Source organism: Coffea eugenioides, chromosome 2 (assembly GCF_003713205.1).
Source record: "Coffea eugenioides isolate CCC68of chromosome 2, Ceug_1.0, whole genome shotgun sequence".
Lineage (NCBI taxonomy): Eukaryota > Viridiplantae > Streptophyta > Magnoliopsida > Gentianales > Rubiaceae > Coffea > Coffea eugenioides.
The window spans coordinates 22947162-22970125 of NC_040036.1; the positions used below are offsets into that span (position 1 = coordinate 22947162).

At 38.0% G+C, this 22964-nt stretch overlaps 4 protein-coding genes across 10 annotated transcripts; 2 read left to right on the forward strand and 2 right to left on the reverse strand.

Moving 5' to 3' along the window:
• Positions 1–315: 315 nt before the first annotated feature.
• LOC113760754 (potassium transporter 7-like) lies at positions 316–8514 on the reverse strand. 2 transcript variants are annotated; one of them, XM_027303460.1, is made up of 10 exons: positions 7844–8514; positions 6831–7059; positions 6483–6731; positions 6299–6349; positions 5616–5876; positions 5198–5250; positions 4927–5041; positions 4544–4798; positions 2972–3494; positions 316–1332 (listed from the first exon to the last, which is right to left on the reverse strand). In XM_027303460.1, exons 1-10 carry the CDS (start codon positions 8135–8137, stop codon positions 792–794), a joined length of 2571 nt encoding a protein of 856 aa, XP_027159261.1. In that variant the 5' UTR covers positions 8138–8514; the 3' UTR covers positions 316–791. The 2 variants fall into 2 exon arrangements, with proteins under 2 accessions (XP_027159261.1, XP_027159262.1); XM_027303461.1 differs by lacking the exon at positions 7844–8514 and adding an exon at positions 7562–7649.
• Positions 8515–11189: 2675 nt separating this feature from the next.
• LOC113763726 (serine/arginine-rich splicing factor SC35) lies at positions 11190–16649 on the forward strand. Of its 6 annotated transcripts, none has more exons than XR_003467386.1 (11): positions 11190–11367; positions 11479–11557; positions 12304–12383; positions 13227–13293; positions 13922–13993; positions 14492–14572; positions 14753–15034; positions 15112–15292; positions 15381–15470; positions 15797–15945; positions 16070–16649. XR_003467386.1 is itself a non-coding variant. In XM_027307634.1 (9 exons), the coding sequence occupies exons 1-9, from the start codon at positions 11292–11294 to the stop codon at positions 15384–15386; spliced, it is 924 nt and encodes a 307-aa protein (XP_027163435.1). In that variant the 5' UTR covers positions 11190–11291; the 3' UTR covers positions 15387–15646. The 6 variants fall into 6 exon arrangements, 4 of the variants coding, with proteins under 4 accessions (XP_027163435.1, XP_027163434.1, XP_027163437.1 ...); XR_003467387.1 differs by having other exon boundaries at positions 15797–15941; XM_027307634.1 differs by lacking the exons at positions 15797–15945; positions 16070–16649 and having other exon boundaries at positions 15381–15646.
• Positions 16650–18556: 1907 nt separating this feature from the next.
• On the reverse strand, positions 18557–21094 carry LOC113761955 (DNA-directed RNA polymerase V subunit 7). Its single transcript, XM_027305161.1, has 2 exons — positions 20914–21094; positions 18557–19324 (listed from the first exon to the last, which is right to left on the reverse strand). The coding sequence occupies exon 2, from the start codon at positions 19311–19313 to the stop codon at positions 18789–18791; it is 525 nt and encodes a 174-aa protein (XP_027160962.1). The 5' UTR covers positions 19314–19324; positions 20914–21094; the 3' UTR covers positions 18557–18788.
• A 1092-nt stretch (positions 21095–22186) lies between these two features.
• Positions 22187–22855, forward strand: LOC113759268. Its single transcript, XM_027301834.1, has one exon. The coding sequence runs from the start codon at positions 22187–22189 to the stop codon at positions 22853–22855; it is 669 nt and encodes a 222-aa protein (XP_027157635.1).
• Positions 22856–22964: the final 109 nt, after the last annotated feature.

The window sequence follows — 22964 nt, forward strand, 5'->3', positions numbered from 1 at the left end:
AAGGACCTGGGAATACGTCAAATGAAATAGTGGATTCAATTGTTGGGTGACACTTGACAAAAGCAAAGGCATGATAAAATGTCCGCGTGCTCTCAATACGTTATTGGTTGAGATGTTAGATCTCAACCTCCCAGAAAAGTATCCAAACGAAATGGCTTGGGTCGTGGTTTCACTGGTGGTTTTCAGCGCTTACGTCAATGGATGCCTATGCGCATAAATAGTAATACAAAATCAGAGAGTTCGAGACAAACAAGAAGTGGGGAAATTTAAAGTTTATGCAGGCAACAAAGCCAATCACCCAGGAATCAGGTGAAATCGGGCAATCAATATCAGTAGCAATATTTTCATTAGCACAACTAAATATGCATGTGTCGAAGATTCATATGATGTACATTAAGCAATCCCAATGTTACACAATAAGCGAGCAGCTTTTCCACATTAGTGAAATATCATCAAATTCACATAGCTCCAGTGACAGCTACGGTATGTTCAATCTGTGTGACTCCTGAAGGTATGGAGACTATAACGGGAATGGGAGTTCAAGTCATAAAATTAATTGCAAAATTTCGCGGTAACTGTATCAGAACACCAAAATTATCTGATGCAGAAGTTCAGCCCCAACCCAGCAGACAGCATGCAAAATTCTTCACGTTTAAGGATCAAGCTCCCTCAAATGATAAATGCACCATCCCTCACCGAACTTCTAACAAATCAACCGGCCTGGCCAAAGTATTGGTGCCATATTGATCTAGGTAAGATTTTTTTCAGAGTGCAGCCCGTATCAAGAAACTTCACACCATGTAAGTCATGCCAACCTGTATCAAATGTGAATGTGGCACGCTCAAGTTTGCAATCCCCCTCCTGCAGTTTTTTCTCAAGAAAGCATAAAAGTAATTTATGACCAGCTTCTTTATGAACCAGGAATCTTTCCTTGCCCTAATATCTCCATGACCAAGAAGATAAACAACCCCAGATTCTTTGGCTTTGCGTATGAATGACAGCTCCTTCTCAAGACTCTGTTCAGCGTCAGACAAAGTTGGACTAGAAGAAGACTCAGGCTTGACCTCTTCTGACGTGCTTGCTTGCGCACTAGACTTGCTTGCATCCCTGAACTCAGTCAAGAGAGGAACACCAAGTGAATAGACACTTCCATTTGGAGCTATAAGAACCCTTGAGAAAGAGTGCTCTTCTTCAGAATCTGAATCACCATCATCGCCATCACTCTCTAACGACCGTTCCTGAGCTTCCCGACGAATAAATTTTTCAATACTTTCAATTAGCAGCTGCTCAAATGTCTGGTGATTTTCTTTCCGAACATCTTTGTAGCCATATCTGTTCATAACACAATAGAGAGATGAGGAAGGAAGGGGAAAAAGGAAACAAAAGAATTTTTGTGCAAATACATGAGGAAACACACACATTGCAGATATTTCAAGACACTAGTGACACTAATGTTGGCTATTGACACTAATGACTTTATATGCATATGACACTAATGACTGGTTTTCCATAACAAGAGTAACCTATGCCTATGCTGGCTATTGATCAAACGTGACTTTATACGCATATGACACTAATGACTGGTTTTCCATAACAAGAGTAACCTATCCCTATGCTGGCTATTGATCAAACATTGTAAACTGCCGAGGTTGGATGGTAGGGTAAAGGGACTAAATTTTCTTCTTTCAATGGACGCGGAGCAATGGGAAGTCTAATGAAGTCAAGGTACAAAACCCAGAAAACTTCAATAGATAAACCACAGGACCATCAAGAAATCTGGAAGGTTCCAGTTTATTAGCAATATACAGATTTCTGGTCCCACAAAACACCCTAAGAAACCTCCAATCATGTCCCAAGAAAAAAAGAGAAGGAAAATAGAAGTGCAACATAGAATAACTAGATTTTGCATACAAACAGTAATTACTTGCCATCTATGTAATCTTTTGCAGAGAGACTCATTTTGAAGAAAGCATTGAAAAATGTTTTCCCCAAAAGAAAGAGAACAAAACTAAAAAAGCGAGAGAGTAAAATTCCTAAACATATCACCAACGTCCCAACATCCAAAATAATCCACTATTACTACTCCTTTCACCTCAAAAAGGACAGCAACAGGAGTGAGAGACATGTATGTAGGACCAAGTATTACCCTAGGGAAAAAAAACAGCTATCTGATCTTAAACCCCATTTATATTTGAAATTCATCCCTAAATGTGATAGTTAATTTTATTTTTTTTGAAATTTAAATTTGGAGAAAGATTTCACGCAAAATCTATCTCAAATATTTTATATGATGCTATTGTAAGTTTAGAGCACATTTTATAAATGAAGATGAGCGAATATCTCAAAATACAAACATGACATTTATAATAGATTCAAACTTTGTTAAATTGAAGACCTAAATCATCAATCAAACTCACACAATACTATGGATTCAAAGCACATTGTACCCAATCCTTTAATAAAATGGACATAGTAGTGTTTGAACTTGTCATTGGCATATTTCAAGTTGGACAAGGATCCTAGAACTCAGGAATCAACGTCACATTCAACTTCCAGGCCATATTCATTAGAACGTTTTCAATACAAATTAGAGCCCATAATGAAATTGGTTTAACTGGCCAGGACCAAAAATGGCGCATAATTAGCACACTCAAGCTCTATTATAATATGTAAGTGTTCCATACACTAATGCTTATTACTTTTATAACCTGTAGCATCACAGATGTGTTGTTGGACAATGCAAGTTAAACAAGATCAAGGAGAAAGGAATTTCCTCTGAACAATCAAAGGAATAAATGTGGCTCTGAAGAACCACATGGCAGAAGAGAAGACATTGAGTATACGAGCTGTGCATGGGCCTCTATCCATACAAAAGAAAAACGAGTCAATGAATCTAAACCTAACCTTAGAACTGAACAAAAAATGAGGCAAGCAACTAGCTTTGCAATTTGATAAAATATGAAATACTGACCGGGCAACACAGCGGAATATGTGGAAGCTTTTAGGGCAGACTCGACGGAACAGAAATCTTTCACTTTGGGGAACTACAGGAACCGGAACATACTTTATGCACACAAAGATGATCATGGAATGCACAGCAGGAAGTGTGGTGAGGAAATGTCCAAATATTGCTGGTATGCCCTTTGCCAGCTCATTGTAAAGCAAACCAATACCAGGAGCCCGGACAGTTCCAAGGTTAGGACCCAGTTGCCGCAACAAATCCATTGACATCTTCTGCTTGACCTCAGTTTCATACTTCAGTTTGCTCCCATAATTCCAGATGTACATTATTAAGAAGATGACAATTGCAAACAATAATATGATCCAACTTCCGTCACCCACACTCCATAAAACTGATGAAAAAAATGTCAATTCCAATCCCAAAAAGATACAAGCAAAGCTCAGCACAATGATGATGTTTATCTGCCAAATCAGAAGCATGACAAGGGTAACTAGAATTGTAGTCATCATCATCACTCCTAGCTCAGCAATGCCTGAAAAGTAGAATCAGCAATAGATAAGATAAAAGCCAGGCTAAAAACCATTTGGCATAGCAATTTACAGAAAAAATTAAGAGTTTCTACTTCTGTTTCTTCAGTTTTCTCCTCTTGAGCAGGGGGTGAGGTCTCTGCAGAATATTGTGTGCTAAAATGATTTATAATAGGGGATCCATTATTTCAAATTGAAGTACAATTCTCAACAGAAACTCGCATAGAGCAAACCTTATTTGTTTATGCATTACTGAAAATGAATTTGGGGACAAAACAAGGAATGATCAGATGGAAGTTAATAGTTATAAAACATATAGGACAAGAACCAAATTTAAGAATAAAAGAACCTTCACTATTCTACTACTCCTTCCATCCTGTCCAGCTTTCTTGATGCATTTAGTGATTCCAACTTAGTATGTACACTTTAAGAATTTTAAAGTGGTGGGTTTCGTTTTCGAAGTTTGCCCATGACAATAGCATATTAAAATGCCTTTAGCATAGAATTTGACTCCATCATATGTGGGATCTACTGATTTGATGTTTGTCATCCATATAACTCCAACTGAACACGATGCATAAGACATACAAGTGATCTTGTGGGTGGCATCAGTTGGTATGTGCGTATAGTGGAGATCAGGTCTAGTTAACAAGAGTTGATGTGTCAACAAATAAATTCTACACAAATTGAAAGACTGAAGGATATAGATCAGAAAGTTGTAGTGAACTTTATTCACATTTTTTTGGTAGCAACGAAGTGGACAACCCAAAACAAAAGGCATGACAATATCCATGCAAGGAAGGGAGTATATTAGACATGGCCAGACATTATTCATCAAGAAAATCCTACAGTGAGACTGCTGAAACCCCTCTTGTACATGGAAGCAAAAGCACATCAGCCAAAAAATTTTTTCATTCCTTTATCACTCCTCACTTTTTCAGATAGCAACATCATATGCACAAAATCTTCATCAGAAAAGATTGGGGGAGGGGGGGATTCAAACACACAAGCACAGAAAATCAATCCTGAAGGAAAAAAAAAAGACAAGCATTACCATATGCATTTCCGATCTCATAAATACTTGAGATCTTGCAGACCAGCACCAATGAGAAAAACAGGAGGAACCAGTTCATAACTGGGATATAAATCTGGCCCATGAATTTTCGAGATGTATGAACAATTTTCAGGCGAGGAAAACAACCAAGTGCTGTTGATTGCTTGATACAAGAGAAAGTCGCTGTTGTCATTGTCCTACTGGCAATCAATGCAGCAATATTAGAAATGAGCAAAACTGGCCAGAAAGCCCCACCTGCAGTTTAAGTGAATATCTTTCAACCATTAAATACTTGCAATTGTTTGGCAAAAGGTGGATCTCTGAAACTGAAAGAAACAAATGATGTATTTACTTGGATGACTTAAACAAAAATCATTATTTACTTGGAACAGATGAGAAGAAAGCTTGTGTAGTATCATCATGATTCTCCATAAGGTAGGCAGCTTGACCCAGGTAACCCAAAAGAAGGCAAGGCAGTACAACAAACACAAAAGTGAGCTGCAAACAAATTCCTTCAGGTTTTAGCAACAAAAAGTTTTCAGAGAACTCAAACAAAATTGGAAAGAAGACAGTGGATTTTTCAAAGAGAAAAAAAAAATGCACATAACGCACACACAAAGTGGGGTACAGCACAAATAATAGCTATTTTTTTACCTGAACTGATCTAACAGAGAAGTAGCACAGATCCGCAAACATTGCCTCTGAACCTGTTACAGTCATAACCACATGTAGTAAAGGTCAACTTCTTATTCCCCTTTTCAGAGCTATACAACCCACAGAGATAATAAGTTTTACAATCTTATCAAAGCTAGTAAGTTGCTACAAGAAGCATGGGTCTCATTGAAACTACACGTATCCGACAAGTTTAGAAGATCTACCATTCTGCATCAAAGCTAGTAAGTTGCTACAAGGATCACAGGTTTCATTTAAACGTACGCATATGCAACAAATTTAGAAGACATACCCGTTTATGAAACAAAAAACAAGGCATACCATGGCCCACGAATGACAAAGCTAAAGTTGAGAATCTCAATCATTAACTTAATTATCAGGTAATTACCAAAAAACTTACCTGTGACACAAAGAAGACAGCCTCCGAGAGAATACCATGCCTTAGTCGAGTTACGTTTGAAGAAATAATAGATGTGAATTGGGTTGAATGCCCTCAGAACATGTGTATCATACTTCAAAAGGTTGTAGATGCCAATACCCGCAAGAGAACAAAACCATACGAACAAGGTAGGACCAACGACAATCCCAACTTTACTTGTACCATACTTCTGAACACTGAACAGAATTACAAGAAATGCGACAGAGATCATCACCACTTCATCTGCAGTAATAAAGATAATTAAAACTTAAAAAGCTGATTAAAGTGGAAAACTATATATATAGCAAGCAATTATTTAGTACAAGCAGGAGACGACACTAGTTAAGGGGAAGTGAAATTCTGGAACCATGCATCCACCCAAGCAATATTTCGCTAAGCTTGAAAATGAAATGAAGAAACTGTTTGCTTGTGTTAAAACCACTAAATCTAGAAAATCAAGTGCAACCAGATTATTAGTGTTTTTTGTGATAAATCAACAACAATCAGTATTGTTCGTTAATAGAAAGCCAACCCGCTCAAAGTTTTGGTGATTTTTTGATAAAGATAAATGGATTTCCTTTTCCAGTGATCAATGCTTGAAATCCAAATATCCAAGGGTAAATAGCCTACAAATAGTTATTTCATCAATGTATTGACCATCTTACCTTGCTTTATCCCAGAAACACCGACCTTCAAGCCACCAACAGCAGACATTACTGCAACAACAGAAATTCAGACTGGCACTGCTCCAATACAAATACAAATAAATTTTCTGGAAGAAAAACTGCAAAACATATTCTTATCGACCACTGAAGCATATCCAAAATAAGAATGAAGGACAAGTAGTACCTGACATTGCAGGTGTAACAACACCATCAGCTATCACCATAGAAGTACCAGCAAGCACTAACATCAGAAGAAGCTTTTTCAGAGTCAAAGAAGTTTCAAGCCTCTCCTTTATTTTCAGTGACCTCTCAAGTTCAGCAGATGGCACCTTCAGCCTGAAGCTTGATATACGAGCATCTGAAGGAAGCTGATTTGGAAGAAGACTAACCTTAGCATGCCTACATATCAATGAGTACAATGCAAATGTACCACCTGCATAGTTAGACCACGTAAAACAACTCATCTATGCAATCCAGAGCAAACCATTGACAAGTTTCTGCACAAAATGTTGTGTAATAATTGTTCAACTACCTTCACCATCGTCATTGGCCCAGAGAACAATAAGGACATACTTGATCAGTGGGACCAGGATCAAGGTGTACAATACCAGAGAAAGTGCACCAAGAACATCTTCATTTCCATTGACAGGGGCCTTGCTGAACATTACGCTGAAGGTGTATAATGGGCTTGTCCCCACATCACCAAAAACAATACCCAGTGTCTGAAAGGCCAGCAAAAATTTCCTGCCCACAGTGATATCCTGCGATTATAATTTCGAATCAAGACACCAACTTCTTAATGAAATTTAACAAGAAGAAATATCCTCTTCTATCACACCATTCAAGAGCATGTAGTTTTCCTTAATACAGTAAGAAACCAAAATACATCCAGAACTTCTCTGTTATAACTGATTCCACTTTTCTCTCTCTTCCTATGTGGAGGCGTATGAACACGAAACAAGAAGAAAGGGCAAAAAAAGAAAAAAAAAATCATTTCTGTCTATTTAAACTCTCAACATGTGATAAGTTTCATTTCCATAAAAGTCAAAAGGCTTGTCCATTAGATTATGTGTATGATACCATTTCCATCTCAGTAGAACTAGTTCCTGAGTTATAAGAACAGAGAGCATTGGGGTGATTTTGACTGCAACTAACCAAAAAAATTAAGCCAACTGAAATCAATCTAATTTCTGCTGAAGCAAAAGTCCTCATCTCAAGCTCCTTTTTTTATCCAAAAAGGAAAAAAAAAAAAAAAAAACTCACCAACATGAGGACATCGCCAATTGTTTCATCAAGCAACCAAGGTCAATACGACTATCGCTAATAGTTTCCTCACAAAGAAACTTTAATAACCGACCCTCCTCAATTATTATCTTCCATTTCCACCTCGCACATTCAGTGAAAACATTTAAACACTTGATAGCGCATAAAAAACCGAAACAAATAATAATAGTAGTAAAACCAATCAGCAAACTGAGAAGCATGGTAACGAAAAAAAAAAAGGCTAAATAATCAAATTTTTTTAAAAAAATTGAAACGAAATACCTCAAAATCATTTCTGTGAGCGCCAGGTACTTCAAGAGCTTCAACGTCAAAGGAATCAATCCTCGGCCCGGTCCGAATCAACCGCTGCTCGGCATTATCATTATCATCGTCGTCGGAGTCCATCGTGCCATTGCGTGGCGACAATAAGCCATCAGCATCGTCATTTTCATCGTCGCCTTCGCCATATCCGATCGCCGATGCCTCCTCGTCGTCCTCCTCGTCCTGAAACACCCACCGCGACTCCGAATCCATCGACGATAATAGCCCTCCGTTCTCTCTCTCCGATCCCTCCATTGAATTAATCCGATGCCGAATTTACCCCAACCTACTCGAATACGATTTTATACACCATTACATCGCAATATACGAAAAGCACACTTACTTGAGGCGCATTCCTAGGTGTATTCAAAACAAAAGTGTGCTTAAATTAAACAATTAATAGTAGTAGCAGTAGTAAAATGGAGACCTGGGGGAAGAAGCAGGGGATTTTTTTTCCGCGGATTTTATTCGTAAAATTTTGATTGTGCTCTGGATCTTGTGTGTGATATATATAGAGAAGCACTAAAAGGAAAGGAGACAGGGCGGGGATTGACAAATCTCCGGGCGAGGGATGACGTTTCAACGACTTTGATTAACGGCTGGAGTGGGAGAGTTGGAGGCAGAACCGGGGCGGGGGAGGTCCGAACCGGATCTGAGGAATTTGGGGGCAGTTCCGGTCTGGTGCGGACCAGCTGGGGGATTAAATCCTCGCCACGTGCCCCGTTGGGGGATGGGGATTCTTAATTACTCCTACCAGTATTTTGATTTTTGTTGGCGATTTGGGTGGACCCCCGCCTATACATCTTCTTAACTTTTCTTTTCTTTTTTTATTTTGATAAGATGCTATTTTATATTCTAAACTGTTGTTTAATGATTAATTAATTAAAGAGTAAATCCCGCGTTGTTGAATTCTGCGGGTTTTTTTTCTCTTTACTCATGGAAAGCCATGGCTCCGTAGATGTGGAAAGGGGAACACAAATGCACAATTTTCACATTTTGTTAAATATCTGTATATTTTTTTTTTTGTTGGCTGCCACGGTATCCAAGGCTTTGCCCTGACTAATCCGTTGGTCGACCCGAGTCGCACACCTGGCTGTGGTGGGTAAGTCTCCCAACAAGGGTGACTACGTACGTTAGGTTTCAAATCCGAGACCTGTTTAAGCGGAATCAAGCTGCTTACCACTTGGGGCAACTCCGGTTGATTAAAATATCTGTATCTGTTTTATGGTATGCGGCTAATTCTGTTCGACTCGGTTGAATTTCTTGTGGAGAAAACTCTCTTGATATTGGGTCTGTTTGGTTGGAAGTAAAATGTTTTCCTTGGGAAAATATTTTCCGTGGAAGTAATTTTCCATGAAAATCATTTCCCTTTCATCATTTTCAGGTGTTTGGTTAGCTTATTGAAAATATTTTCTTACTTCATTTTTCTGGTGTTTGTTTAATTTTTGAAATATTTTCACTTTTATCTCTATCTTTACTTTCTACACATTATAACTACATACTTCTTCCCATGCAAAATAAGAAAATTTATCTCATTGTTTAACTTTAAAAAATCTTGAAGAAATGTATATATGAATAAAAAATATCTCCTTAAGCAATAAACAAATTACTGGCCATTTAGTGTCAAATATCAATCACATGCAATGCTTATTGTGACATATATCTTGCACTCTCACTGCTGAAAGTTTCTCTAGAAAAGAATGTCCCTATTATACATAATTAATTACTAGCAAGGATGAGCAGGATGAGGTTTTTTTTTTATTTTGAATATACTAGGAGGAGGGTTGGGTTAGGTTGGGTGGTACGGGGGAGGGAGTGTAAGGAAGAGATTTTGGGTTCGAGTGCACAAATCTCAAGATCAGTAAGTTGCATTACCGTCGCATTTCGCAACTTCAGTAAGTTTGGAAGGGAAGTTATTTTACATAGGAAAATGTTTTCAGTAACTTTTGTGCAACCAAACACGGGAAATTAGGAAAATATTTTCCTGGAAAATATTTTCACCCGAAACAAACGGACCCATTATCCTTTTCATTTACACTAGTTTGGAATTCGAAATTTTATGATTAATGAATGCAAGTCCTTTCAGCATAAATAAAGTAATAAACTGATAAACAGAAGTTGTTGCTCAATTTCGAGTGCAAAATCTCGATCGGTTGCTTACCGTGGGCTATTTTGCCATGGGATGTCGCCTGCGCAGGCTCTAAGCCACGTGGGTTACATTACAGTCACTTTGAGATGGAACTGGACTTTCCTGTTGACTGTTGACGTCATTATGCGTACATGTTACTAATTAATTAATTTTGCTTGGCAACTTGAACTTGTATAATTGGGGACTACTTGGGAGCTGGGATGGGAGTACATTTGAGTTTGATTGTAGACATTTGATTTAAAGAAAATAATTAATATTACAATAAGATAATTCAATCGAAGTTGCAACTTTTCATATCCAATTTCTTTGAATTGATTTGATGCGATGAATATGATTAACAGTCAGGATGGGATTTTTTTCAATTTTTTCTCTCTCTCTCTCTCTTTTTTGTGATTTGGGATTAAGGATGTAAACACTACTAATTAACTCGAACACCATGGTGTTCAAACTTGTTTAATTATTTTATCAAGTTTAAAATTTTGTGCTTGTTAAATTGCCAAACCAGCTTCCTATTTGACAAACCAATTTTTTGCCAAAATTTTCTTCCACATGTTGTTTTAACATTTTAAACTATAAGAATCTTAAAAAAAAAAATTAAAGTTTTTAATATACACACCTTAAAATATCCAAAAAAACACACAAGAAAATTTTCCCCTCTTTCGTTTCTTTTTCTTCCTCTCCACACCTCAACCCACCACCACCTCAATCGTCGACCGCCAGCAGCCTCATTTTTTTCCCTCCTCCTTTTCTCTCCTCCTCCCTCCTCCCCATCCCTCTCCTCCCACTCCTTTGTCCTACCACCCTCCCCCTTAAAAAGTTTTTCTATAAATTTTATAATAATTTACAATAAAATTTTATGCTAACACAAAAAAAAATTAAACCCGAGTTTGAACGTTGTTCAAATTTGACTTGACTAGTTACCGAATCAAACTCGAACGAATATTACAAGTTCATCTCTCTAGTTTAGACATATTATGGGACGGAGTTTACAATGATTAAGCTGTCCCTGTGATAAACGAAACAAAACACGTCTACTTTTATCTCGAGATAATATTGGGCTGAGGAAAGCCCAACCTAAGAACCGATTTTCTTTATATTTTCAAACCAATAAAATGGGGGAAAAATAGCATATAAATACCGGTGACTGGATGGATTCCATCCTGTTCCTTCACGAAAGTTCGTTGCAGGGAGAAAGAGTTTCCAGTGGATAGCGTAGGAGAACTTTGAGCCGATCACCGGACGCCGAGGAAGAAAGTCAGTATGTCACACTTCGGAAGGTCAGGTCCGCCGGACATCGCCGACACCTATTCTCTTCTTGCCCTCAACATAACGTTCCGTACGTCTCTTCCACAAAGCCCCCCCTTCCCTTTCTCTCTTTATTTGTTACATTTTATTTTCTATATTTTTTCACTATTCGTTTTCTCTTGTGGTGGAAAATAATCAATAGGCACGAACGCTGATGATCTCTTTCCGCTGTTCGATAGGTATGGAAAGGTTGTTGATATCTTTATCCCTAGAGACCGAAGGTTTGTTTTTTTCCTTTCTACTCTCTGTCCCCTTTTTATTCGGTTCCCTCTTTGCATTTGTTAGTTTTAATGCAAAAGTTTTTGTTGAAGAAATGGATGGTGTCATGCCCTAAACAATCAGATTCAAGAGTTTATAGTAGGTCTTTGTTGTTTTTGTGGAAATATCGCGGACATGCTGATCTCTGCTGCTTCATGCTTAACCAATTGCCTAATTTCGATGAGAAGTTTGTCCTAAACGGCTTCTTTTTTATTGTTAGAGTTTATAAAAGCGGATTATGAAACAGATGGCTGTTGAAAATCGCATTGGAAGCATGTTTTGTTGAAGTGTTTTTTCAGAAGAAAATAAATTATTTTTTTAAAGCATCCAAGTATCTTTGTTGCATAACTGTATTTTGCTGCTTCGATTAAGCTAAAGGAAATGACAGAAGCAAATTGAGACCACTTACAACAGCTTTTAGCTTAATGAAAAGATGTGGTTAGTTGAAAACATGCACTTAGTCATTGACATTGTTTTACTATAATGATATTGGATGCAGAAATAGCATCTTCTCCGTATCTTAAACCTATTAGTTAATAGATGATTGATTTTTATTGAAAATTTGTGTTCTACTTTATCTCCAGTGGTGCATTTAAACCGTGCTCTGAAATTCATAGAGTGAACATTGAACTGATAAAAATGGAGGTCCTTTTCTCCAGATCTCTGTATTTGGTTGCATGTTTCTTATTTTAATCTTAATTAATTGCAGGACTGGTGAGTCACGAGGGTTTGCATTTGTCCGCTATAAGTATGCAGATGAAGCCCAAAAAGCAGTGGATAGACTAGATGGTATATTTGTCCATTATATGTGGTTGAAAGGATAAGTTTTAGCTATTCTTTCTGAAGTAAAATCAATCTCAAACTCTGTGCTAGGGGAATTGTTGGCATGGAATTCGATGCCCAGAATGAATTTTTGTGATGCTTTTCATGGAACATGCCAAGTATTTTTAATCCTCCTACTGGCCTTCCCTGCTCAACTTTGGTGTTCATTTGACTTAATGATTAATAAACCCGTAGGGAAACTGGGGGAGAAGATATATCTGTGGAATTGGAGAAGCCAATTTATTCATTCTGCCTGAGCTTCCTGGGTACTTAATTATGGCACAAAATAGAAGCTCCAATGCACATGATTACAGGCTTTCTACTTGTTTAGCTTACTGGCAGCTTGTGGCTTATCTTCCATGCTCAAACCAAAGGTTCATTTGCATTTATAAGAGTATTAAGCTGGAGAACGGGAAACTGATTTTGTAATCTGCTGCCACATCATCATCTTCTATGTCCTAGACTGGCTTACATGTTGTACTCCAGCAGACTGCTATACAGTCACGCTTGAATTTTCACAATGTTGCAAATGTTCACAATCTCCCTATATGGCTTCACGAGTATCATCATGAGAGTTGTTTCTGAGATCATTCTTTTGTGTATCAGTAGAAATTTTCTGGTCAACGTGTAGGCAAATGCAATTCCAGCATTAGCTTTGTGGAATTCATTAAAGTGATCTGCATGCAGATCACTTGTTGGAGACAGTATTAATATAAGAAACTGATGTACATACTTCTTCACTTGTCTCAGCCTTTGTTAAGTATGTTTCAGTCTAATTAATTGTTGTTCTCTTGATGCCATGTTGGACAGGGAAATTGGTTGATGGAAGAGAAATTGCTGTCCAGTTTGCAAAATATGGGCCAAATGCAGAGAGGATGTAAGTCTCTCTTGCCTTGACCTCTTTCTTAAGTATTGTTCATCGATTGATTGTCATCCTTCTTTGCTGTTATTATGTCCAGTTCATATACAACAGCTTTGTTTTACTGGTTGTGAAATGACTTTCACTTGTGCAGCTAATTTTTTCTCCATTTAATACCAAATTCTAGTGGGAAAGTTATGCCCTATGTATGTGCAATTCTAAAATCAATTTTATATGGAGGATAAAGAAAAAAATGAATAAAGTGGTATTGTTCAAAGTTATCATGAGTTATAGTTATTCTTGGTAAGTTTGTTATGACAAACATTGAATGAGGCCATAACAAAGATTCTAAAGTGACATAAATTATTAACATCAAGCCACACTGATTTTGCTTTTTCTATAGTATTGGACAATTAACAATATTTTGTCTTTGTTTTTGTAATTGTCTAACTTTTCCTCAATGGTAAATATGTTATGTCTTGCCTACCTTTTGTTTCCAAATCCTTGTTTGGGGTGTTTTATCTTTGTTCTCTCTTTTTCCGTGTCTAGGTATGTATTGTCTTGAAGCTCTTTTTTTTTTCTAACTGTTTTTCTGCTAATTCCTTTTCTGGACATGTTGATTTGATCTTTCATGTTTGGATCTCAGCCACAAAGGGAGGATTGTTGAAAAGTTGCCCAGAAGCAGGTTCAGGTCAAGAAGTCGAAGTCCTCGACGAAGGTGAGGTCTTTGCCTTTTTTTGTTTGGGCTCAACTTATGGTAATATTGTCGAGAAAGTGCCACTCTAAATCTTCTAAAATTTTCATTGTCATGTGACTTCTGTCACGTGTATGCAGTTTATTACGTATATGACTTCATGTTGGTATTCTGTAATCATGAGGCTACATTATGTTGCTGGAATTTCATTTTTTTTTGTTCTGTTGTGTAAGTGTGGCATGGGTTGCAATTTGCTGAGAAGTTGGGGTTGGTTTAAGTGTGTTCCATGGTGTAAGGATAGAAAGAATCCAATACTAGGGGTGTAGTTTTTCTCTGCTCGACTTATTTTCTGGGGCAGATGAGGTATTGCAACAGAATATCATATACATGTTGGCTTGTGGTTTACATATCATGTTAGAAATTATTGGCATTTCTGGCCTTGAATTCTTCAAGATGCCAACATCTTTTTCTTTTTACTGGCATAAATGGGGATACGACTTTTAGGACTCAACTGTTTTCCAGGTATCGGGATGATTATCATAGGGGCAGAGATTACTGGCGGAGAAGTCGGAGCAGAAGTTGGGACAGCTATGAGAGTGATAGGTACTGAGGCAGGGAACGAGATTACCATTATCGATGCTATGATATCCATATGGACTTTTGGTTCACTTGCTGTGTTAGAATTTTTTGGCTTCTAGCCTTGAATTCTTTCAGATGCCAACATCTTTTCCATTTTACTGGCATAAAACGGGGATATGATTTTGGGATTGAACTGTTTTCCAGGAATCGGGATGATTATCATAGGGGCAGAGATTACCGGAGGAGAAGTCGGAGCAGAAGTTGGGACAGTTATGAGAGTGACAAGTATCGAGGCAGGGGACGAGATTACAATTATCGAAGCAGGGGACGAGATTACCATTATCGAAGCAGGAGCCGTAGTGCAAGTCCATATGATAGAAGCCATAGGAGGGGTCATTATGATGATGAAAGTCCAGAATATGATAGAATTCGTGGCAGGGGTCGACATGATAAACGCAGGATGAGTAGTAGTATATCTTCTGAAAGGTACTGTAAATGTTATGTCTGCTCTATTATTAAGACTACTGTTTTCTCCTAGCTAAATTGTTCTGGAAATGTTGCAGTGCATCGCTGCGCCGGCGTAGCCCCAGCTCTCAGAGTGATATATCACCACGGAGCGCATCATCCCCCAGGAATGGTACTGGTGCTCTAACCCATAATGATCTGTACTCCACTGCTCAAAGCTTGTCTCCACAAGGCCGAGCTGCTGATTCACAAAGCCTCTCTCCCCTCAATTTAGAGAAGGTCGTATCCTGAGTTGTGTTCTGCTTTATGAAATTTTACAGGCAATGACCTAATATCGTGATGCTTCTCCTTTTTTTTTTTTTTGCAGGAGTGATGGTTTTCTGGAAGGCACCCTGCTTTAAGTCAACATGTTGATTATGTTGCATGTTCTACATTGTGGTTTTAGCCCATGCTTTTGGTAGGAGGATCCTCTGAATCAACTAATTTGTAATTGGACTATATGTTCTGGGGGGTAGTCGTTCCTGTTTCTAAAACTTTAATGCTAGTCTGAATCACCTTGTTTTTGGCATCCATTTTGTCTCTATAAAGTTCTGTTTTTGTTCAATGGTGAAGCATCACTGTGTGCTTAATTTATGGTCTAGAATGTTCCTGGTGGTTGCATGCATTTATTGTAAATATATTTCAATTCCCAGTTTCTTCGTGTGATCTGCATAAATATTTTCTCCTGTCTGGGTGGTTCATAAAAATTCTATATGATGATGAAACTCGTGTTCTATTTTATAGCATGCTCGAGAAAAGGTGACATGAGGCTGATGATTAAGTAGCTGTTGATGCCGTCTGTTAGTTAGTAGATGCATATGCACTATTTTATAGTGGTTGAACAGCAGAATATGGTGTGCGGTGATTGACGTTCTTTGATAGTTATGTGGTGGGTAAGGCTTCTTTCCTGTATAGAATATGGCATTGAATACTTATTAAGAGATTTTGATGTGTGATAGGCTCATTATCGCATCTCTTTCTGGCTTGACCTTGTTATCCTTCATCTTTGGTGCTTAGATTGGACTTCAAATTGGTCATATAATTGTGCACATGTCCACCTATTGCTGATGCTGCTAGTCTGTTTACGCGGTAGAGGGAGAGATGTAGAAGCACATATCCATCCACCACCTATTGCTGATGCTGCCGGCGGGTAGATCTTTTACATGGTAGTGTTGGCGATGTAGAAGCGCGGTATTGGCCTGAATTTTGCGGTGGGACCCTAGAAAAAGGGTGTGGTCATCGGTTTTTTCTTTGTTAGTGTGTGTTAAATTAGGATCCTCAGGCTTCTGGACTCGTGGTACATCTACTGGGGAGATTAGATGTAGACGGCTGTGATAAACATCATCTTTGTTCATCGAGTTGGGTAGGTGTGATAAAAAAAAATTAAAAAGAAGCTTCGCATTATTTTTTACGGCAGACGTTGCTGGGTTGATGCTACTTGTGTTTTGGCAGCTTCTTTGTTGGGTTCGATTCCTATGGGGAGCTTTGAACTGGAAGATGCTAAGAATTTGTCAGGATAAAATTGCCCTAAACGAATTGGTCATGCATCTATAAAGTTTTTAAACATTTTTCTTTTCTCGTCTCCATTGGATTGTTTACCACAGTTCTGGTTTCGACTATTTGGGACACCATATGAGTTTTACCGAATAATTCAGTAATCTTGAGAACGAATCGAGGTCTATCATCTGTTGGTGAAGGAATTTTGAGGCGGCACTTTAAAAAATAAATTTCTGAAATTGGTAACTAAGCATGACCTCTGCGTCCTTCTCCTTTTGGGAATTATGGGTTCACTCTAATTTTAAGGCTCTAGGATTTAACCCAAGAGTTGCTCCTGTTCTGTTGGGAAGGAAAACACACTGGGCTAGGGATGCGTACTCGAGTTCGAATCGTTACTACAAAGGCATTACTCGACTCGATACTACAAAGGCATTACTTGAGTTTGAGTTTGAATAATTGTTTGAATATTCGATATCGATTCGATTATGCTTGATTTTCTTGCAAGTATGATCAAGTTCGATACTACAAAGGCATTACTTGAGTTTGAGTTTGAATAATTGTTTGAATATTCGATATCGATTCGATTATGCTTGATTTTCTTGCAAGTATGATCAAGTTCGAGTCAGTACTTGAATTTGAGATCCTTGTTTTATTTTACAAATACTCAATTTTGCTTTTTTAACCTATCAAATAATTTTTTTTTCATGTGAAATGACTGTATGACCTATAAATGTTTTAAAGTCATAGTCAATATTCTCGTAATTTATATAACTATCAAGCCTAAAAGAGTAAAAATATAATAATTTAATATATAATTTTAATTAATTACTTGATGCTCGATAAGATTCGATGAGCCTTCGATCCTAAAAAAATAATACTTGAACTCGAATTAAAGTACACAATCAAGCCACTGAGTCGAGTTCTTGATCGAGTTACATGCAAGTGGTTCGATTACATCCCTACTCTAGACTAGGCGATGATCACAAAAGGAAGGAGCAAAGATTAATGAATATCTTATTTTTGGATGAAGACACCAATGCCTTTTTCCCTGCAATGGATCTTCTATCCAATAATAATTATTGGATCTTAAGGAAACAAAAAAGAACTAAAACATGATGTTTATGTAGGAGAAATAGCAATATAATAAAAAGTGGGATACAGAGTTGCATAAAATGTGATATAGAAGATCCGTTGTGCTTTTTTCCCCTTACAATTAATAATTTCTTATTTCCATTGACCCGCAGCATAACAACAGTGCAAAAATATTGGATCTGACGTCTATGATAATTTTTAATGATATATCTTTATCCACAGCATTAGAAGGGTACTTAATGGAGATATGTAACAACGCACGGTGCAGAATTGGTCCACCATATAACTTTGCAATCCCTTGCAAGTAGGTTGCACGCGAGTTGAACCAATAAAAAATATTCAGTTAGTTAGTTTGTGACTCAGTTCGATTATATATATATACATATATATTTATTTATTTATTTTAATAATAAAATTATATATATTCTTAATATTTTATTATTTATTAAGAAAAATTATTGTTTTATTCATTTTTTTAAAAAAAAATAATTAATTTTTATTTTTTTAAACTCAACTCAACTAGAATTGGAAATTGAAATCGCAACCGAACTTTACATTGAAAACTCGTCGAATTTGAGTTCAAGCTCGAACTTGATAAAATAAAATCAAGATTCGGCTCAGTTAGGCCAAAACTCGTTTCAATTCTATTTGTTTGCTGCCTACTTGCAAGTGAAAAGGTGGATCCGCTCTCCTCGATGCATGGACTGCCTTCTTGTTTTCGATGCCGTTTGCATTATAGCTACTTATATTCTGATGTTAATGGTGCTTGTCCAGTATGGAATCTAGGCTCAAGACATAATAGTACACGACCACGTTAATTAAACACCATAGGCTGCAAGATACAACATTAGCTACACAATGTTGAAAAGTCCAAGCATTTCTAAGTGGTAGCAGATTAACAACCACGCCAGCACATGATCAACGGAAATTATATTCAGGTGGAGAACCAAAACAGGACAACAGTGAGATATTCACCACAAAAGATACAAAGTTGAGACAGCATTCTAAGATAAACAAGAAGTAACACCTTTTTTTCAGGAATCCTACCGAAAAGTATAAAGGAAATGTCAAACTACATTTACAATCAGCTAGACCGTGATCAAATAGGTGTTTCTTCAAAGTCAGAGGCTAAAAAGATTTGAGACTCCTACACTGGTCCAAGGAAGTCACCATTCAAGCCAACGACTGCTCGGAAATCCGCCTCAGCCTCAACATACTGCTCACCAATTACCATGAAACGTACAGTCACATCTTTCTCAATCTTGGATGTTTCACTTATGAAGATTGGGTTTTCTCCAGGCACATATCGATAATCAGGCATTTTTTGATGTGAGAGATAAATTTTGTCCATAGGTCCACATCTCAAGAAAACCCCATGCTTCAGAATCTTGTGAACAACACCTTCCAGAACCTCTCCCTTGAAGATTTTGAAAGTAATGCAGCTGAACTCTACTGGAAAGAGTACATCCCCAGTACGCTCTCTAATTTTTCCTTCCCCAATCTTATCCAAAGTAGTCACAGCAAGAAAGTAACCCAGATCCTTTGTTGCCTTTTTGGCAGCAAAATCATCCATAAGGCGAATGATAATGGCCTTTTGAAGTGCCAAACCATTGGAATCAAGGCTCTCAGGAGGGATTATTACATTCCATGAGAGTTGTGATTGAAGAAACATTTTGCTGTAACCTGTAGAAACATCAGAACAGAATAGACATTTTAAATGAAATTCAGAAAAATTCAAATGATCATTTGACAGTTAGGCTTCCAGGGAAAAGTTTATATGTGGTGTTTCTCAAAGTAAAACATATTAGCAGCACTAAATGTGATGCATGAAAGAGATCAACAAGAGTTCCACTATGGCTACTCGTAATCAAATAAGTCTTGAGCAAGAAAGGATAATTCATGGTTCCATATGCATAACTAAAACCGCATTGAAACAACTCGGACATTTCATATATCATTGCTATGGGTAAGCAGCGACAGAAAACTCACTAACTTCTGATATTCGTCCACATTTTGCATTCTTTTTACATGGTCTTTTATGTGCAGAACAAGGAACACTGGGCAGGCAGATGACCTTTTAGTTTTCATTATTGATTCATCAATTATCTTTTAATAACTTCTCCAACCTCAAACGCACAAGGCTTGGTCTGCCATCTGAATTATCTTGACTGCAAAAACATAGCATTAACCTACAAATGTTGGTGTCCAAATAATAAAAGCCCATTATGCATGCATCTGATACTTTGGCCTAATAAAGATTAATTAGTACGATAACTCCAGAAAGGAAGTTGAGAGCCTCATTTCAAAGAGTTTTAAATTAGCCAAGTTATCAACATATCCCCCTCTCTCTCTTCCTGCACATCACCAGTCTCAAAAAGTGATGAAGACTTAAAAAGAAGTAGCATATACAATCTATAAATCAACATGCATTTTGACAGACAAAACACATAAATCACCATGTCCAGTGGACAATTTTCTAGGAGATATCTGATCTCCATGAGTTGACAAATCAGATCTGTTAAACCTCTTTTGCTACCATAACAACCCCAGGAAGGGGGAGGGGGAAGGGGGAGGGGGTTGGGGGTGGGGGAATATAAGTAAAATTTTTTTAAAAAAATACACGGGAAAGAACTTGATGGCATAATTTATTCAATTCTAAACATACAACTATACAAAAAAATACCAGAATTGGGAGGTAGATGTCTACCGGAGGCCATTGCACAAAAAATAAGACGAGACTGTACGAGCTCCGGACTTTAGCTTAAGAAAGGGAAAGGCAATAGCTGCAACAGGCCTTGATTAGACCCATAAGATCCTAAATCAGAACAATGACCCACAATGTGGAGAAAAATCAACTGTCTAGTACACGGTTTGGACTCAGATAATCCAACCAACAAACTCAACAAACAGCAAGACTTCTACAATACTATTATCTACTATCTTATCAGTTGTTATTTTCTTCCTTTTTTTTTCCCTCTAGAACCAGAAATTTTAAAGAACCATTCGACAACCCTCGAAGAAGGCCTAAAACCCAAAACCCTTCGACCCAAAATGCCAACATGCTGTAACATTCAACCTTCACGACTTCAGCAGTTCATTTCACACACAGAAGAATCGGAGAATCCCATAACATACGAAAAAATTCCAAAAAGAAAAAGCGAAAAAAAAAAGCAATCTTGAACTTGATTTTCTCCGATTGAATGAATGTCAAGACAAGGTAGAAGCATGCTATGGAGAGCTGCTGGATTTAAAAAGGTAGGAGGGGGCTATACCTGGTGAATCAACTGGACTGACAACCCCTGTTCTCCCAATGGGGAATTCGCTTTCCACCTTCCTCACGCTAACCCAGAAACCAGCGTGAAAGTTTCGTACCGAAGCAGGAGGTGTAAAGGAATAGAGCAGTACTATTTGCTCTGCTTAGCAAGAGCATTATACTACTACAAAAGTTAAGTAGATACCGTCTAATTTGATTAACGTTAAACAATAAACAGATGAAGGAACAGAGAGATACGACGCCGTTGGGCTCGACAAACTACGCGTTACCTTTTTTTTGTTTTTTGGATGATACTACGCGCTACTTAAGCGCCTGATTATTAACCGACCCAGACAGATCAGTTCAAATGAGTCAGTCTAATATTTTATTTAATCAGATTTGTTGTAGTGAATCGTTGTTTTACTTGGTTTCGGCTTTTTGGTCCAGCGAAAGGGTTTTGAATTTAGATAAATATAATAAATTTTTTAAAAAAAAAGATTCCAATTTGAGGTAGACTAATTATGAGAAAATCGTTAAATAAATGTTGCACAATTCTAGACATTAATTTTCTGGTTTTTTCCCCTCCTCCAAGCCAGCCAGCTAACGCACAAGACACAGGAAAAGAAGTTGTATCCTCCCCTCCCCCCCCCCCCCCCGGGGGGGCTTCTTTTTTTTCTTAAATTCCCTCGTTCGTGTTTGAGTAGTTTTTCTTCTTTCGATATGCTCTGTAAGCTGGCAAACTGCCATCAACGCTGCCATTCTACGCCTCTCTATTGGCGGGTATAAATCTGTTTTACGGGAAAAGAAGAAAAAAAAAAAAAGAGTCAACAGCTCGAAGTACGTCTGTAACATCGCTGATATCCATGATGAAAATCAGACCTTGAACGATGGTATTTCATTCTATGGTTTAGCGAAGGCAAAGAGAAGTAAAAAAACAAATAATTCCCAAGGCTAAGGGAAAAGCAGGAAATAAATAAGGCAAAAAACCTCAGCGCCATTAAACTATTGTCAGGATCATATTTTAGCCATCAAACTATTTTTTGTCAATACTTGACCACTAAACAACTTAATCAATAGACCCGTGACCATTTCATCGGTAATAACTCTTAATTTCTCAAATTAGCATGACACGTGGCAAAGTACAAGGCAAATTTGTCCAACAATTTACTGTCATAATTTTGGATCTTGATATGGATCTTGACCAAAAACACTGTCAAATTTCTAATTCCAACATCCATCTCTGGGGAAATCATCAATTCTCAAGTAAAGATGGCGGATACTACTAGCAATTAATGGGGAAGTTGCACGGGAACAACCTCGGATCCGTGGTACTGGACCACCCGACTCCCGGCGGAGGGCGTCAGTTTAAGATTTGGTCAGCCTCATTCCGCCGCATTATAGTGGACACAGTTCGGTGCGGGACGCGGCAGCATCATAAGCACAACAACATTGGCAAATTAACCATCCAAGAGTCCAAGCCCGAGCCCGACATTGATCTCACTGCAGTCACAACACTGAGATCTGAGTTGAGTAAAGGTAGTACTAGCGACGGTAGGACTGAGACTAAGTATCCAGCAAACACACCGCCCTCCGGATCAGACAAGTTATCAGACCTTCTGAAGTTATCGGAAAAGGAAAACGAACCGGACGAGGAGGAGGCGGAGGCGGTGAAGAGGAAAGTGGAGGCACTGGAGGAATTGAAGACAGTGGTGAAGAATCTCCAAAATAGCAGTAGCAGTGGCAGCAGCCAACAACTCGAGGAAAATGAAAACCACGGCTTCTTAGCTCCAGATATTCGCGTGTTGGAGGCAGCCAAGGAGGTCAGCAGGCTCGCTAAAGGCGATTCTCAAGCCAAAACCACTCTTGCTTTGCTCGGAGCAATCCCCCCGCTCGTGGCTTTGCTAGACGCCCCCCCTGCCTTCGGATGTCTGCCCCCGCTCGTAATTTGTTTCAACAGTTAGTAAATTGTTGGACAAATTTGCCCTGTACTTTGCCACGTGTCATGCTAATTTCAGAAAATAAGAGTCATTACCGACGAAATGATCACAGGTCTACTGATTGAGTTATTTA

Excerpts from the sequence above, each read along its gene's own strand:
- LOC113763726 (XM_027307633.1), top strand. The coding sequence starts at position 11,292 with ATGTCACACTTCGGAAGGTCAGGTCCGCCGGACATCGCCGACACCTAT. Across the intron at positions 11,558-12,303 it reads TTTATCCCTAGAGACCGAAG|GACTGGTGAGTCACGAGGGT; the intron begins GTTTGTTTTTTT and ends AATTAATTGCAG. Across the intron at positions 13,294-13,921 it reads GGGCCAAATGCAGAGAGGAT|CCACAAAGGGAGGATTGTTG; the intron begins GTAAGTCTCTCT and ends TTTGGATCTCAG.
- LOC113761955 (XM_027305161.1), bottom strand. The coding sequence starts at position 19,313 with ATGTTTCTTCAATCACAACTCTCATGGAATGTAATAATCCCTCCTGAG.
- LOC113760754 (XM_027303460.1), bottom strand. The coding sequence starts at position 8,137 with ATGGAGGGATCGGAGAGAGAGAACGGAGGGCTATTATCGTCGATGGAT. Across the intron at positions 5,251-5,615 it reads CTGTCTTCTTTGTGTCACAG|GTTCAGAGGCAATGTTTGCG; the intron begins GTAAGTTTTTTG and ends TGACTGTAACAG. Across the intron at positions 1,333-2,971 it reads ATATTCCGCTGTGTTGCCCG|ATATGGCTACAAAGATGTTC; the intron begins GTCAGTATTTCA and ends TGTTATGAACAG.
- LOC113759268 (XM_027301834.1), top strand. The coding sequence starts at position 22,187 with ATGGGGAAGTTGCACGGGAACAACCTCGGATCCGTGGTACTGGACCAC.